Genomic DNA, 17,677 nt, shown 5'->3' with positions numbered 1-17,677 from the left:
AAAAAAAAAAAAAAAGGAAAACAACAATGTGAAGTAGAGTTGCCAGCAGGCCTAGTGAAAATGTCTTCACTGTGAAAGACTTTACCTGCTACTCCCAGCTTTCTCCGAACGAGCCGAAAGCAGGATTGGTTTCTCTTTTGATTTTCAGACCAATGGGGCCACGCGTTTGTCAAAATAGCCACTCGCTGGTTTGGGTTTCTGGGCAACTGCGACCACATCTGAAACTCTGCCTGATCAGTCGTAAGTCAGCTGCGCCGTTGGGTGGCATCGTGTTGGTAACCTCCCCGAACACTGATCAGTTAAAGAGCTGACATTTTGACCAGGCCGATGGCGTCTTGGCAACAGATCTGAACAGTTGTAGGACATAAAATGCAATGACGCTCTCTAAGGAAAATAGCACATTCACGTGTATGGTTATGAATATAAATACAATTCATTACCATATTACACTTCATAAGTCCCACATTATGGTGAAGTAAAAGAATATATATTACTATTTATGCAAATAATAGTATAAATTCAAACCTTTATTTTCAAGTTTAACAAAAAATATCCAAATGTTTATGTTCCATAAAAAAATTGTCTGAATACACAAACTTTTTTAAGGACCTCATGTAACACGTGCAACACGTGGCCTGAAAAGCCTCCAGTTGCTTTTGATCCTCATAGTTTCACAATTGAAATGCTTTAATTTACATTCAAATATTGAACAATTAGTACGATTTTAACATGGTGACAGTTCATACTGGAAACCAGCTGCTGTGGAATAAAACATGTTCGTGTCAACCAACTTTTCAGGTTTTTACATTTACAGGAATAAGGTACTTTTTCATTGTATCTGTGCAAACACCACAGTTTTCTCTGTGCACATGCTGCACAGACAGTAGGACATGGACTCAGCTTGAACTCTCAGATGCACCACCAACTTTGCCATTCCAATTTTCTTCTCAGTGTTGCTTTCAATATGTCATACCCCACCCTCCCTTTGCCACAGGGCCGCTGAGTGATGCCTGAGTCAAGCTTGTTATAAAGCCTTTCTAACGTTTTTATTTCTGTTAACTATTTTTAGAGCGAGGCAAGAATCTCGCTCTCTCTTACTGAGAGGAAATGGAAGGTCTCACGTGTCGTTTCAACTGACACCTCTGAAATACAATACACAATAGGAAAAAGTCTGAAGATAACCAACTGTTGTTTTACTTTCATATGAACCACCACTGTTTTCGGGCAGTTGTTGATGTTTCCGAGTAGACGACACTCATTAAAATAACAGTTTCTCAGGTTGCAATTACTGCCCTGTAGTAGTTGCACGTTTTCAAAGATATTATAAAATCCTTTATGAACCGACTCCAGTCACCTAAATGGAGGTCAGGGCATTAATCTCCTGATGATGCTGTACGAAGGGAAATAATGGCTCGAGAAAGGTTCCTACATTTCAAACTACACTAACATCCGCATCAAATAAAACTGTAGTCCGTCTGGAGGCCTTCCTCCTACATCAACTGTTCCCATGACGAGTGAGTGGGTCATAAAACCACCACGGCTGCCCAGGACGCAGGGTCAGAGTGATCGAACGCCAAGCTGGTGCAACAGAATGAAGCATTTGGCAGTGGACACCAGTGTGCAACAAAACTCCTCCCGTGCTCCGTGAGAAGGAAATGAAATTGCGGTTTAGGGGATATAGTTTTTATTTTCCCTGGCTGAGGTGAATATGAACATGAACATGAAGATAGAAACTGAGTCAGGTGAGTCAGGCTTGCTTAATAATAATAATGTGAATGGTTGCAAAATGCATATAACATGCACGTTTGTCTCATTTGTCATTGACATAGCTAGGAGGTCAAGGTGGCCAAAATTAAATGGACAATCAGGTAAATCGTCTCAAACTGTAAATAGAAAAAATGATATTTGTAATGTTTTGGCTCTATACCTTGCATGACAGAATATTTGTGTAATTAAATTCTGATGTGAAATTAGTGCATTAGACATTTGTTGTAGTTACATGCATGACGTTGCATCACAAGGTCGTGTCATTTTGTCTCCCTCAGGTGGTGGGAAATAGGTATAATTCTTTCACTAAAATGAGTTTTGTAATTGTCAGCTGACTTGGAGACAAAACAAAAGAAAGACTACAACAACTTTTTGTTCTCCTGCTTTTACTTTGTAGGACTCTTAAAAAAAAAATCTTTCATATCTAAATACAGTGAGCCCCTCCGCCTCGGAATGTATGTTAACTAACCCCCCCCCCCCCCAAAAAAAAAATGCTGCATGGAGATCATAACAGCATCAAGTCATCCTGTGGGCCAGTGTTTTGGTCTATGCCTGTGATGACCTCTGCATCGGTCTGTAAGACCAAGAAGACAACATCTAAGGATTTCCTCCATGCTTCCTGTTTCACGCCCAGATTATCATAGATTTTCACCGCTGTAGCATCGCGGTTCCTGTCCTCTTCTTCACCCTCCAGGAAAAGTTGGGAAAACTTTGCAGCTATGCCTACGCGTCCATTATAGTCATGGAGGTGCTGATTCACCACAGTCCTTGCTTTGACTTTTGAAAACTTTCCAGTGTTAACCATAACAGTGGATATGTAATCTATTAAACCATCTGCCAGGAGTTCCAGCACTACACCCTTGCAGTGATCAGCAGCAGCGCCTGCTCGGCTGTGTTGCACAGCGTCACCGTTCATCTGTGTACAGTGTTTGGCATAGTGCTTTGCTTGCTTTTGAAGGTGTTCAATACAAAGGATTTCTGTCACTCCAGCACCAGGGAGGAGGGCTCTGTCCTGCAACGCATGGTGTAAACGGTAGGCGCAGGCCCAAAACTGGTCCTCCAGGGCCTGCAGCTTGCCATGCACAGAGCTTGTGAGGATCACTGTGACCAATCCACTGTTCCCACTGGTTAAAATGTTCACAGCTGTTGACGGCTTTGTCTCACGGCTGCTGAGGTCCCTCCATATAACAACCTTAAGCCCAGTGCCAACACACTGTTTACTTAACTGCGTGGCGTACGCCACTGGAACGGCTCCTGTTACAGTGGCGAACGTCTTGAAAACAGAAGACTTTACTTTTTCCACCACAAGTATATGATGTCTACAACAGTGTTGAATCACTTTCTCACTAGCAATCCCACCGACTAGTATCAGGTTCACTTCCAGGTTCAAAAGAATTGCCACAAGCCTGACTACCCACTCTTCCTCTTTGCTTGAATTTATCAAAGCGGACTGGTAACTCACGTACTGTATACCTGCTGGTCTGCTAAACCCAAGATGGCGGTAGCTATAGGATAGCTCTCCAGTAATCAGAGCGACCTTCAAATGCTGTTCTTTTAAGGAATGTGCAACTGAAGCCTGTTCATCGGACAAAAGAACAATGCAGCCTGGTAAGACACACGCACACTCCTCTGGTAGACCTGGCAGCAAACAAGTCACCACTTTACTAATGTCGAAGGTGGAACAAATATTATCTTGTTGATTACATTTTGACTGCACATAGCTGGCTTTGACAACTAAATTCATTGCACTGACCGAACCGTGGCTCAGTCCCTCAGCAATGTGTGCAATGTCAGGACGTTTAGGCTGAGCAGGCTGCGATACTGTGGAGACATTTTCCGACTTCCCCTCACAAAAATGTCTGCTGAGCTTTATCCTCCTATGTCCAATTGTGGGTACAGTTCTCTGGCCAGATTCTTTTGTCCCTTTCTGGTGGGATGATGCCTGTGATGATACCTGAATTCCCAAACCAGGCAGCGCAGTGCAGCCCTCTGACTGAGCCACGCCAAGATCCTCAATTGACATGCTGCATTTTCTGCAGACATTCAAGCAGATATCCATCCCTTCAGACATGGCCGTGATGATTTGTGATACTGAAATTCCTCTCTGAAGGCACTCCAGAGCCGCACGGCTCCACGCTCCGGCAAGAAACAGCAAGCATCCTGAACCTGTATAATACACCTTCTGGTGGGCTTGGATAGTATCATAAACCAGCTGACCCACAGCGCAACACAGATCCAGGTTCTCAAAGATGCGAAAACAAGAACACACAAGAGCTGATTCACCATTTATGTCATCTTGGATAAACTTGTACATTTTATTGGGGCCCAAAGATGAATGTGTGATTCCTGCCAGTGCCGAGAGCTTCTGCAGCCCGATGTGTCGGCGTTGACTTAGAACTTTAGTTCCCAGCATCACTCAAGGTTCCTAAATAAAAATAAAAAACGAGAAAGAAAGGTTTCTTCGTTTTCACGAATTAAAAGCTCATTGGCTACTTTATTAGGTACAACTGTACAATCTATTGCAAAATGGTCATTGGTCCCCCTATTTAAAATAAATGAGGGGACCAAAACGTTAGAACAGCCTCTACTTAGAATGCACTCCAGTACAATTCCACCAGCCAATATGATCTCAACAATTAAAAGAGAGTAAAATTTTCAGCTTTCTTACAGTTTTAGCTTAAAAACTGTAAAATGATATATCAATAACATTGTAAACTCTTAACTCATAGCAGAGTTGCTGTATTGGATTGCGTTAGATTTGACCAGTGAATGTACGTCTCTCCAAAAACTTGTGACGCATCACAATTTATTTTTAGAAAAACGGTCAGAAAATTTTAGGCCGAGACTTTAGGAAGAGACTACTCAATATAGGAAGAGCTCACTTCACCTCTTCTGCTTCTAATTGACCACAATTCAGAGGTTAATATTTTACTTTTTATTCCAGTGCATTCACTGAAAAAAAAACACAGTGTTTTCATTTTACATTCGTGGGTTGGGTTTAGACTGATGGGCCAACTTTGGTTGGCGAATCCCATTAAATTACATTTAATACCGTAACCAATAAAGTGTTCAGGTAGTGAAAAGGCTTTATATACTTTCTGAAACTTCCTCCTTATTTTTACAATTCGTGCAATAAAAAGTAAAGCTAACGGTTGAAAAAGGAAATGATACATGTAACTGTATGATACTAATAAGTGTTACAACACAGCATCGAAATAGAGAAGTGACATTAAAAGAAGCAGATGAACAGACTTGACCGTCTACACAAAACAAGCGGTAGCTAACAAGCTAGCCACTTACGGTACATGTTTAATTTGAACTGTCTTTAATAAGGCAAAGGAAGGCAAATGAAGTAAACCACACGGCTGTCTGCAAATCATCGTGTAAAGTGGACGGCATGTATCCATAAACAATAAAACATTACCTTGGTTTAATTCAATATAATGGTAGCATCTGCTCCCACTGATCAGCTGCCCTGTCCAAAGATGGAGCAATGCGCATGCGTCGTGTTTCCTGGTTGCTGGGATACAAGAAACTATTTCAACGATTGGCGGACACAGTTAAGAACCCACCCTGTCCTTCTTGTGATTGGCTAATGTGCTTGCGTCACGGTGCTTTCAGGGTTTCTATTGGTCAACTCGTGCAATTTGACAGAAAAAAAAGAAATAGCCGTTGCTGCCTGTTTTGTTGACATCCGATCATCCAACACGACATTGAAGCTTTCCTTGCTAAATCGTCAATTTAAATGGTATCACTCCAAATACATGTCGTGAACTAATTGCATGCTTACTTGTACTAATAGGACGTTGAGGTATTTGCTGCAAAAGGCCGTTTATTCTCACCTGCATACATGTTTGTTTTATTTGGAGCAGCATGGAAGCTAAAGTTAGCTAGCATATTATTATCAGTTAACTAACGAAAACGTAAAAACATCACACGTCCTCATCTGTAAAGTAAACACGAATGTGAAATTGCAACCAAGTCTTAAATGTTTGTCTTTCAGGCTTCGAGTTACAGGAAACCAGTTGCCTCGGCTAGCCAAAGGAAAAAGGCAGGTCCCAAAATCGAGCTGACTGAGGAGCAGAAGCAAGAAATCAAGGAAGCGTTTGACCTCTTTGACACAGATGGCAGTGGAACAATAGACGTGAAGGAGCTAAAGGTTTTGTTTTCACGCGCTTTACCGCAAACGTCGTGAAGTGCAACGTTACGTAATGCTTAATTAACCTGGTAAACAATGGGCAGCAGCGTCAGATTTGTTGTGTACGTGTGCCACAGGTTGCCATGAGGGCTCTTGGGTTTGAACCAAAGAAAGAAGAAATCAAGAAGATGATCGCAGACATTGATAAAGAAGGCTCTGGAACAATTGACTTCAGTGACTTTCTCAGTATAATGACTGTGAAAATGGTGTGTATTATAAGAGAACCTATTCAAAAAGTGCTATATTTGTGTTTGCAATAGTATTTTAGAAACTCATTTCTTCAAAATGTGAAATGCAGTCTTTGACATAGTATTTGAACATGGACAAACACTATTCATGCAAATCGTACTAAAGCAGCCAAATGAAAAGAAATTACACAATGTGCAGTTTTCTACAGACCTTAACTGAAGCTACAATAATGTATTGCACCCACCAATAATTCCATATACGTCGTCTCAAAGTAACATCAAGTACAATTTTACTATATGCCCACTATAATAAATGCTGATATGTCATGCTGATTATAACTTTAAATATTTTAAATATAGAAAACAGTTCCTCGTATCTGGTCCAAAAAATTCAGCTCATAATGTAGTTTTTTCTTTTTTTTAATAAATTACCTTCCATTTAATTATAAAATATGCTTATTTCTAACAAATTTAGGTTGTTTTATTGTTGTGTTAACACTTTGTCCGTTGTAAACAGAGTGAAAAGGATTCTAAAGAAGAAATACTGAAGGCTTTCCGGCTGTTTGATGATGACTGCACAGGAAAAATCTCCTTCAAAAATCTTAAGAGAGTTGCCAAAGAGCTTGGTGAAAACCTCACAGATGAAGAACTGCAGGTACTGTTGACTCCACTATAATACTGAACACAAAGTTGAACATACTGATCTATGAAATAAAAAAAAACTCAGTATTTATGTGGACGTTTGCAATGATAAACATTCCTACACTGATTGATGTGTAACATCAGTATTTATGTTGATGCTCATTAATCTGGGCTAAAAATGTTGATCATTGGCTATTCGGGAACTTTATGGCTCAAGTATTTCCAGAATGTGCTGTTTTATAGTTCTTCTCCACAGTTTGCTCTTAAATATTCCTCTACATTTATACAAGTTAATAATCAATTTTCAGATAAAGATCAGACATCAAGTTCAGCTGTAAGATTTTCAGCCAAGCAGCTGCATTCACGTGGGCCTCACAGGGCGTTCGCACATCTTGCTGCTGTTCTTCTTTCCTTGTTGTTCTGCATGTCCTGTGTCACAGTAAATGGCTGCTCTAGACTCAACTGGTTGCAGCTATTTAGCAGCAGAGAATCAAGCAGCTGAACCCTGAGGTCTGATATTTATCTGAAAAGTAACTAGAAATGCCACTTGTTGGATCAGTGTAGTCGAGTAAAAAAGTACAGTATAAGTATCAACGTAACATACTGGAAATACTTATTCCACAAAGTTCCACAGATCTCATTAATATTAACAGATACAGACTGCTAAGCTGCATGTCCACCCAGGGGCACTCGTGGTTGGTCATGTGACCCAAATTCATGACTTCTGTACAGTGTGTCCAGGTTTATTATAGAAAAAGAACTTATTATTATAGACAAAGGTCTCCAATCCCTCCTGTCCACTGTGCTCTGGTGGACATCAGGTCCAATGGTGGAACGAGCTACTAAACTCTGCTCGCTCAGCAAACTCGCTCCTAATATTCAAAAAACTGCTGAAAACAGCTCTTTTCCGCACCTTCCTATCCACTTAAATCGATTAAAAAAAAAAAAAAACTTCCTTTCTGCTCTTTCACTTGCATCTCATGAAACGTAAACACTTCTTCTGATAGGACTTGATGATAAGTTTGCTTTGATGATAAAAGCATGTGCTAAATGACTGTCTATATTTAAATTAGTTATAGCCTCAAGGCTAATCACCAGCAATAAATTCAAAGGTTAAAAACTATTTTTTATCAGACTAGAAAGATGGTTTATTTTGCTCAAACGTCTTTAAAGCTCGATTTTACAGAGTAGTTTCAAATTTTGACAGACAGTGAAAGACTGCATAGCAAAATAGTAAAACGACATAACAAACAAAATTACAAATAACTTTTTAAATAACATAATTTCATTCAAAGTTTCAGAGATTTGAGAGAACTCTCTTTAAGGCTGAAAAGGCTGAACGCCTTTGTGTATTAAGTGCATTAAACACTTTTATAGTGGAAATCCCTTCTGTGAAATGTTCTTAGGTGGAATTGCGGAGACTCTGAAGAGTATGGACAATATTTACAAGTACCTTGGAGTTAATAATATAGAAACGCATCACCCATTGCAGTGGAATGTGTGACCGTTTTGTCTTTTTAATAGTTTTTGGACAACAACAGAGGTCTATGGCATCAATGAAAAAGTGAATCCAGGCTACAGGCTGACAACTATATGTAATTAGAGAAGCTTTAATCTTGGCTTTAGCATCTTTATGATGACTGTGGACTAAAGGATTGATTTAGAAAGACATTAAAGTGATTCCTTCACAGTACATTGATGCTTCAAGTTGGTTATTTCCGAAGAGGTCGTGTACCAACGTAACTTGTGTGACAGACGTCAGCCTGAATCGCAGTTCTTCTTGAATTCCCATATTACTTCTGCTTTACATTGCATCACGCTGCGTTTAATCCTTTCAGGAAATGATCGATGAGGCAGACCGAGACGGAGATGGGGAGGTCAGCGAACAGGAGTTCTTGCGGATAATGAAGAAGACCAATCTTTACTGAATCGGAGCCTTACGGTCTAGTTCCTGGGACCTTTTCAACATTTACATTTCTGTAGTTTCTAAGTAGACTTTTTTTTTTTACCTGGGCAAATTCATTTTTGTTTGTAAATACACAATTTTAAATATACTGTATCTTTGCACACAGTTTTCTACAATGCAAGAATAAATATATTTCATCAGTTGATTTGTCTCTTGTAATGTTGCTGTTGTGCTTAATTTACATGTAACTTGTCAGATTGCAGTTTAATGTTTTCATAAGCCTGATGTGAAGAAACACTTCGGCTTAATAATGTCTGAGCGGTTGATCTGTACAAAGAGAAACAGTCAACGGCTTTGAAACTCTGTACTGAAATTTACTGCAGCGCATGTTGCATCCTTGCAACATGCCAATAATGGTCAGATGTTGGCGAACAGACAGTGAAAGTAATATGACTAAGTTGATGTCGACTAACCAGAATTGTTACTGTAGACAGAAATGACAAGTGTGAACCTGATGAGTAACTCAGTACAAGTCACTCTCACTTCATGCTTTGAGTTACTGAACCAAGTCACTGTCTGCATACTGTACAGTTCTGTCCTACCTACATGCTCTGATCATCTTAGAGGAAAAACGCTCCTGATGATTAATTGTAATATACAGCGGAAGTCTGGTTTTGGCCAAAACACAATACCTTGTTAAAATAAACAGGATATTGTAGTGACGTCTTTTTCCGAGCCGTCAAACGGCATCTATTATTTTGAGGATGCCTGCCACTGATTGTGAAAGTTATGATAACCTGTTCTAGACAGCGAAGGAACATCAGGTGGAAAATGTGAAATGTTCTGTCTCAAGATGAGATATCCACTTTTTTAAATATTCCACATATATAATGCACATTGAAAAAGTTTTGTGGGTTTCCGAAGTCATAAATTAACTAGGTGGAAGGTCAAAATGTCAATTGTACTAAATATGATTTAATAACATTTTTATTAGTATCTTTTATCGTGGTGAACTAGCAGCCCCAATTTTTTTTTATTTTTTTTTTTTTCTCGAGCTGAAACTTAAATTGATATAGATGAGCCAAATCAAAAGGCCAGTGTTTCAAAGGTTTTTCTTATGTTACCCCCTATGACTCAAATCCATCCACCTTCTCAGGAGTTCAAAGTGTACCACATGTCAGGTGAGAGCTGAAACACAGTTCTGAGGTTCGCTTTGAGTGGACAGACGGTTGCACATTGGCTCCTTGATGAATAACTAGATGGCCTATGTGCTCCGGCTTTTCAGGACTTCTACAGTGAAACTAACGTTTCATTTCAGGAGTCGGTTTCAGATTCTTGCGATACCTTTTAGAGCCCTAAATGATCAGGCTCCTGATTTTGATAGAGAATTATCGTAGCCACATGTCACCATCAGGTCCCTATGGTCTGATCTGTGCTTTTTGAACACTATGGCTCCAAAAGCTGGGAATTCTTTCCCACTGGATCAAAGATCCACGCACTTTTTCAAAGAGCAGCTCAAGGCCCGTCCATTTGGACTGACCTTTGAGTCGTTTGTTGTATGTCGTGTTCGACTTTTATTTTTGTTCTGTTTTTTTGAAGCAATGTGTGACTGGTCGAGAAAAGTGCTATACAAATAGAATTAAACTGTGTCTAAAACTGAACCATCCAGAGTGAGATGTCTCTGAACTCTTAAAAAGATTTGTGTGAAACTAAATTCGTTACTTTGGTGCTGACATACAGGACAGCGTGCTTCACTTGTGCGGAGCAGAGTAGGTGTTCTAATGTTGGATGTTTGATTTCTGAAGAAAACTTTCTAATTGGAGTTGGATGTTTATGTATAACGAGAGTTTCATGGCCTTTAATATCTTTACAGCCCCTCAGCTGAGTGTTATTCCCCTACCGCTGTGGTTAAAGAGAACTCGCATCACACGGACTGTTCAATACTCCCACTGTACTGTGCTTGCTCTTATTCTTTTCCCATAAAATGATCAATTTCCAAAACAACTAAGCGCTGATAAGTCTGATTGCTGGTAAAAGTTTATTAACTTTTAAAGGTCAAAAAATGTGTCACCATTTTGCAGCCAACCTATTTTCACAAGCCCCCTTTGAGTAAGACACAATGAAGACAAACTAATACCCGTCATTGCTGCTAGAAGAAGCAAAGAGTGAGCATCAGTGGTATGTTTGCTTTTTAACTCCAATCATGTTTGTAATGCAGCTTTTCTATATATAATTTCAGGTTTATTAGACAGTTGGAGATTGTCTGGAATTCCCCTTTGAAGCTCTTAGTGTTGTATGTTAATATAGCTAATTTACTGATGTTCAGACATTTTTGTGCAGTTCTGAAGATACGTTTGTTAATTTGCAAGATATGATAGCTGAAGTAGATAGAAGGTTTTTTTGCTTTTTGGCTTTGAAGACACCCGTTGCTCAGCCAATCGCCTTAAAACATTAGTGTGGATCAGGTGTGTCAAAATATGGAAGGAAAGCTTAGTCAACAAAGAGTCTGCCTACGTGATTGGCTACCTGAAAGTTCATTCCATTAGCGTTTGGTACTTCAAGACAAGCACATTAACAGAGTGGGAGAATTTTCATAGCGTTTATGTCCATCTTGCCTTGCTTTATATTATCATTATGTATTTGTTACGCTTATATTCTGGCGTCAAGAAGTAGGCAGCAGGCAGAGCTCACCAGAGCTGCTTATGCACAGATGATGGCACGATTCTGCGGACAATATATCTGCATATGAACATTCCTATTCGAGCTCATATTTCTATTGTCTTTGTTACAAAGGTTCAGTTTTCTGGTTAAGTTTTAATTAGGTTACTTAGGTTGAAAATTATGTCAAAGAAACATTTCTACTAATAAATACAGATTTTAAAAAAATCTCTGATGTAACTTGTACATTGTGGGTTTTATTAGTTGTAATTTAAGAATCTAAATGTGCAAAAAATAGAACAAATTAATAGTTAATCAAGCTAAGTTAATAAATCATAGGAAGTGAAGTAAAAGTACACAAGCCTAAAAAATGTAATTAAGCGCAGTACTTTACCTCTGGAAATCTGTCATACAGCTTCAGCTGACAACTATATTACTGTACTTTAATGTACATAATGTCAGTAGATTATATTAATCGTCAAAAAAATGACAATATTGCTGAGAATTGTCAATTGTTTGGCCTTTTTGGTTTGATGTACAAAACAAAGTACACGTGCAAATGAGTTGATTCAGTCATTATTTTGACATTGATTTCAGTTCATTGTGTTCACCCTGTTTGTTTTTTGAAAAAAACATAATCAGATTTGAGGTGTCTCCATCTCCAACCACTCAAAACAAAGCTGCGGTAGATTAGAACTTTTGCAGCTGATTTGGATTTGGACCAAGTAGCAATAATGAGACAATAAAGAATTGAAACTTTGGGTGTGATCACATGTTCAGATGGGAAACAAAAAAATACGTTTTTTCTGATTGGCTTTTGGAAAGAAATGTATGTAGAGAGGAAAAATAGGTAATCTTGCCAATAAAAAGCTGAGTGTTGCACTCAGAATATCATTGGCCCCACACTTCCTTTTATTTCCCCTTGTTATAGATATGATTTAATACAAAATAACCTCCAACTAACAACTGGAAGCTGGCTAATACAATACACTCAGCACTACTGCACCAGATAAAGGTACATTTCACCAGCATCGTACTGGTGGTAAATTCCCATCTTGCAGGTCTCTTCCCCCAGTGTTGTTTATTATAGCCTAAAATTAAATTGGATTCTTATTTCCTCCTTCACTCAGTAATAATGCCGACCGAAGCTGCATCTTGTTTTCATTTTTCATTTGAACACAGCGACGGCTAAGGCCTTTGAAATCAGTAATGACTGTGAAAAATTAATTAATGATTGTAAACAAGCTGTGTCATCCCTGTTGTGGTACTGGTGAAGAGGACCAAAACAGGCGATCCCCCACCCACACCCTCTCTGTAGTCTTCCTGTACACTTACGGTAATGTCATGCTCACTTTGCTCAATCACTGAAGATCATTTACCCTCGTTCTATCTCTATAAAACGTATAGAGTAACTAATTTTACTTTGGCTTTTATTCTAAACACCTTTAATGTGTTTTTTTTTTTAAAGCTAATTGTATTCTGCAATACTTGTGTTTGTGAGATGTGTTGCATGCAAAATTTCAACCCTGCGCCCACTTGCTCCGCAATCCGGAAATGCACACTGTTAGCTAAGTAAAGACCACAGTATAGGAAATCATACTACTGCAAGTGGGAGTAGAAAGCAAACTACAGAATTAAAATGAAGTAAATACATTTGCCTCATAGTGCAAGTTTTAAATACGCAAGCTTAGATTACTGTACTAGTGAATATGACATTTAATTGTCACCAAAGTTTTAGCTCTTAGTCATATTTCTTTGTAATTTTTTTTTTTTTTTTGGTTTTCTAATATCTAACATTATATTCTAATATTTCTTTTACGTCACCCACTCACCCACACACACCCACCATATTTAGGCAAATTTCACAACAACTTTACATTTTTACATCATTTTATTTGGAGTAAACCGTGCAAGATACATATGTAATGAAATACAAAAACAAAAATGACATCATGACATCACCATATGACTAAGTCAAAACAAAACAAACAAATTATGATATTGATGAGCAACAATTGTGGATGAGGCATATACTGCACTCTGACTGTGGTGGCTACGTAATAGTGAAATACAGTACAGCGAAAAACCAATCAACATTAAATTGTTGTGATGAAGAATTAACATCTGAATGGTTGTACGGTCCTGTGAAGGTGTCAGGTGTAACTAAAGCCAACACTGGACTTTTAATCACTAGCTATGTCACTATGTCATGTATCGTGCAGCTGACATTTTATTTGTAAAATACGACTTTACCTGTTGTGATGAAAAACGCCTTCTGCAATGCAAACGGTGAAAAATGTGATACACAGCTGGTAGAAACATGAGGCGGAAATCAAGCAGGCTAAAAAGTAAAGTTTATTTTGAAAAAGTTCTCCTAAATTTACTCAAATCATGTAATAAACAGAGTAACTTCTTCTCATTCCTCTCGAGTTGAAAATTTGCACGTAAATATGACCCTGTTCTTCAAAAGTCACACTTTGATACTACAGGAAGCCAAAAATGCTATACAACTTGAGCTAGTTTTAAGTTGTTTATTATTTTGCCATAGTTTCTGCAACTTCTTACTTTACTTCATTTGCACTATAATGCAAGTTATCAACCCACCCAACGACGTAAATCGAGCCTTCTGATCGACGTTTCTTTGTTATTAAACTCGTGAAGAGTCTTGCTAAAGTTTTCGAAAGCAGGCTTGTTGCAACAAAAGCTTAGTGTGTCAGTTCTCCTCCTTATTGCGGCCTCACTTCCTAATTGCGCTTTCTGTGCTGCGTTTAACACCCTGGCTGACCACAAACAGCCACTCTCACTGTGTGATGTCTTCAACCCTGAATAAGCGCTTTAGTCATCAGTGTGACCAAAAAAAATGCTCCAGTTGAGCACAGTTTCACAAAATTTTATGGAAACCGCTAGAGCTGACAAATTTAGGTGAGACGTATGTGACGATTACATTTCTCCACCGTTAAAAGTAAAAAAAAAAAAAAAAAAAAAAGTGCTTGTGAAGGGACTTGGTGACATTTGGCTGCGTAACAGGTGTAGAGAACAGTTTTAATAAGATTTGGCTCATGGTCACATAAATCACTAAAGTATTTATTTAAACAATTATCAGTGATGAGCTATGACTGTTTGGTGGAATCGTTTGGTGTCAATACTGTGGATATTCTAGATCTTTTCTTTTCCCCTCAAAGGCAAGTTAATAATATACACAACATTCCTGATAATCCAAAAAACAAAAAGAGTAAACACGTTGGCCTGCATTTGTTCTATAGTGCATGAGTAAATTAAATCACCTAATAAAATAAAAGCTCAACGGTCACACTTTGTATCGTCACACCTTTAACTTCCACAGTACCATTTCAGTGCCCAAGCTGCTGTCTTCTTCTATCTGTGCACAATTTGATGCATTTTCATTTTGAGACATTGTGCTCATTGTGAAAAAGCTGCTTAGTAAGACTTTATTGCAGACACACACACCACAGGGGGGTTAGGAGGGATTCCTTGATGGCAACCAGAGAAGGAAAGTTCATCTGAATTTTTAAATCTACCTGTGGACACATTTTCCCTTGTCTAAGTGCATCATACAAGGGACTCCTGATTAGAGGAGTCTGAGGGTGATGCACCTCTCAGACCAGTCGAAGCCCCCACCCACCTTTTCCCTTACGCTGACAAAGAAGGAGAACAGACGAGAGGAGTTTTCTCTTTCAGTCTCACTCTCACTTCCTCCCCTCTGGTTGTAGAAGACAGATGTAAAGATTACGTGTAGAGAAAGTGTGTGTGTGTGTGTGTGTTTGTGAACACTAAAGGGACAGATGCCGTGAGCTTTTGTTGTTATGTACATGTGTGCACTGACTAACATATGATGCATACAAAATTACCCTGATGTGTAATGCATGTTGAAAAGGACCATCCCCAGAGAAATTCAATGGTTTTTCCATACATGTGCATTTTGTCATCTCTGTAACCCCAGAACATGGCTGTCATTTCTGAAAGCCTTTCTATGTGCTGATCGGTGCCCTTTTCCTCTTTCTTTGAAACATTCATGTGACATTGACGACCTTAATTTAAAGTGTTCAGCCCTCAGTGGCTGCAGAGTTGGCTGTGACTGTAGTGTATCTAATGACAACCCAGGAGAAGAAAAACTCAATTGGGATGCAACACACATCAAAGTGATTTTGCTTCAAAGGCAAATCTGTGTGGCCAGCACATAAACACACACACATAAAAAAAATTCAAATCAAAGTGGACTCTGATTTGTGCTACAATTTAAGAAGTGTAATGCTACACAAAAGTCTCAGTCTGGTAAATAATCCAGTTTTGAAATTGATAGTCATATTGTTAACTGCTGAAGTTTACAAAAGTTAATAAAAGCTTTAAACAATCATCAACTGAGTGCTGCAACCGATGTTCTAGACCAGCAGTGGACAACAAGAGTCTTTGTTGTTCACATAGCGCTGCTATAATTTTCCGGCTAAAACATGGAATTTCATTTTGGGCTTAAACACTTTCAATGTGTTTACAGCCCAGATTCCCAGGAACTGAATATGTTGGTAGATTGGCTATTTAAATGATGACAAAAGCAATTGTACTTTTTTCCTCCTCTGCAGCAGCGATGTTCCCCGTTTGCATGGTGCCTTTTCCAACGAGTTAACAACTTAAATGTTTTCCACAACGTCGGCCCAATATTCTTCTATCAATGCTCTTCGCTCTACCCAGCTTCTCCCGGCTTTAAACCAACTTTTCTTCACTCTGCGCAGCCTTTGAGGTCGTAGTTATGAAATTACAAACCTTACCATGTTAATCAAGTTAGAGAAGAGAAATCTTAGTTCTTATTTTTAGAAGCAAATCTGCTGCCAGTTCTGTTAAATGAGTTAGTCACAGGAGGTTTCGGTGCAGCGCTCTACAGTAAGTTTAAGAGCATATTTCGGAAAGGTGCCGACTTTGATTAGGGGGATGTTAAAACTGCATTCAGTACACATCTGGACCAAAACTAAAGTTACAGCAAAGTTAAGGCCCCATAGCAGTAGAAATACGTCGAATACAGTCAGGTTACACACATGAAACAAGCACTGTACAGGCAGGATTTGGGATTTTGCTGGTTATTTTAATGTCTGACATAAATAAACTGTTTTATTTTGTTTGTGGAGCTTGGTAAACGATTCCTTTACAACAACAAACTATTTTCTTAACTAGCATTCTAATGTTAAAATACAAAATGGATTTGTTTACCTTTTGAACTCTTGGATGTTGCCACTATTTTTAAACAAGTCCATAGTCTCGTTTAAAAACAAACTGTACCTGTTTACTACCAAGTGGACCACGACAACCAGCTACAACATTAACAGCACCTGGTGGTTTATTATAAAGATGTTTAGCATTAATTAAATTCAAAGATTTTTCTACTAAATGACCATTATGGGGTCAACTACCTGTCAACACACAAAGTGAGTAAAATCAGCTCCACCAGTGGTCTTTGACCCTTATTTTTCATTATTTCCTGTACATTTTGCCAATGTCACCCAATCACTATTGTTTTGAATACAGTTTTCTCAATGGCATATTTTACTTTTATACTTCAAGTACAGTGTAGATCATCTGCTTAGTACTTTCAAGTAAAACATTTAAAGTGGTTGTAGAGCATTTTGAGGCTATTACCTTTGACTTTATATAGTTTGTGTACTTCTACCATGTCTGCACACAGTGTATCACACTTACCATTAAGACCACCTGTATTAATGTTGTGGCTGATGAGTCTAGAAACCATAGTGTACAACATAAACTGAGTGATTCAGTTTCACGTAATGTGTCACCTTCTCTGGCTTCTCTCTACAGTCATGTTACAAAGAATTAAAGGGGCTCAACCACGATTACCGTTTAAGATATACATTACGTTGAAACTTATGACCGCTCTTTCATTTACGACTGACCATTGTTTCAGGGACTTTCCCTAAGAGCATTGCATTTCCCATATGAGAGTTAGCTCATGTGTCTTTGTTATTCCAAATGAATACAAAAGAAGACTGCATCTGGTTGATAATCAATACAGAAGATGTTAAGAGGCTGCAGCCTGAAAGGTCCACTGAAATGCTAGCAAGGAATATTGCTAAACATGGCCAGAATTGTTCTGCAGCCATAGAGTGGTGGACTTCCTCCTACACCAGGGAAGCACTAGTAATTTCCTAACTTCTCTTTTTGCCAAATATTAATATTTAAATGAAGTTTCCTGTTGTTGCAAATGTTTTTTTTTGTGTTTGTGTAGGTGGCTACGATGCGGTGAACGGATTCAGGTTGTCAATACCACACCTACGAAGACTACCTATGACACGA

General features: G+C 38.7%; 2 protein-coding genes across 5 annotated transcripts in view; one reads left to right on the top strand and one right to left on the bottom strand.

Annotated features, from left to right (window-relative positions):
* Nucleotides 1-249: 249 nt before the first annotated feature.
* Nucleotides 250-17,677, bottom strand: part of bbs12 (Bardet-Biedl syndrome 12) — a 40,348-nt gene continuing 22,920 nt past the window's right edge. The window contains exons 1-2 of one of the 2 annotated variants that reach the window (XM_067519506.1): nt 5,192-5,303; nt 251-4,192 (exon numbers count right to left, since the gene is read on the bottom strand). In XM_067519506.1, the coding sequence (XP_067375607.1) occupies nt 2,273-4,180 (1,908 nt within the window). In that variant the 5' untranslated portion in view covers nt 4,181-4,192; nt 5,192-5,303 and the 3' untranslated portion in view covers nt 251-2,272. Of the gene's footprint in view, nt 4,193-5,191; nt 5,304-17,677 lie in introns of those variants that run through there. The other variant, XM_067519508.1, reaches the window with a different exon arrangement.
* Nucleotides 3,359-8,904, top strand: cetn4 (centrin 4). Of its 3 annotated transcripts, none has more exons than XM_067519516.1 (5): nt 3,359-3,375; nt 5,771-5,926; nt 6,043-6,171; nt 6,671-6,808; nt 8,634-8,904. In XM_067519516.1, the coding sequence occupies exons 3-5, from the start codon at nt 6,049-6,051 to the stop codon at nt 8,721-8,723; spliced, it is 351 nt and encodes a 116-aa protein (XP_067375617.1). In that variant the 5' UTR covers nt 3,359-3,375; nt 5,771-5,926; nt 6,043-6,048; the 3' UTR covers nt 8,724-8,904. The 3 variants fall into 3 exon arrangements, with proteins under 3 accessions (XP_067375617.1, XP_067375615.1, XP_067375616.1); XM_067519514.1 differs by lacking the exon at nt 3,359-3,375 and adding an exon at nt 5,406-5,515; XM_067519515.1 differs by lacking the exon at nt 3,359-3,375 and adding an exon at nt 5,472-5,578.

The sequence above is a fragment of the Channa argus genome, chromosome 10, assembly GCF_033026475.1.
Source record: "Channa argus isolate prfri chromosome 10, Channa argus male v1.0, whole genome shotgun sequence".
In the NCBI taxonomy this organism is placed as follows: Eukaryota; Metazoa; Chordata; class Actinopteri; order Anabantiformes; family Channidae; genus Channa; species Channa argus.
The sequence above is the reverse complement of the archived record's forward strand: the minus strand, read 5'-3'. Positions and strand labels throughout refer to the sequence as shown.

Excerpts from the sequence above, each read along its gene's own strand:
- cetn4 (XM_067519514.1), top strand. Across the intron at positions 6,172-6,670 it reads GTATAATGACTGTGAAAATG|AGTGAAAAGGATTCTAAAGA; the intron begins GTGTGTATTATA and ends CGTTGTAAACAG. Across the intron at positions 6,809-8,633 it reads TCACAGATGAAGAACTGCAG|GAAATGATCGATGAGGCAGA; the intron begins GTACTGTTGACT and ends TAATCCTTTCAG.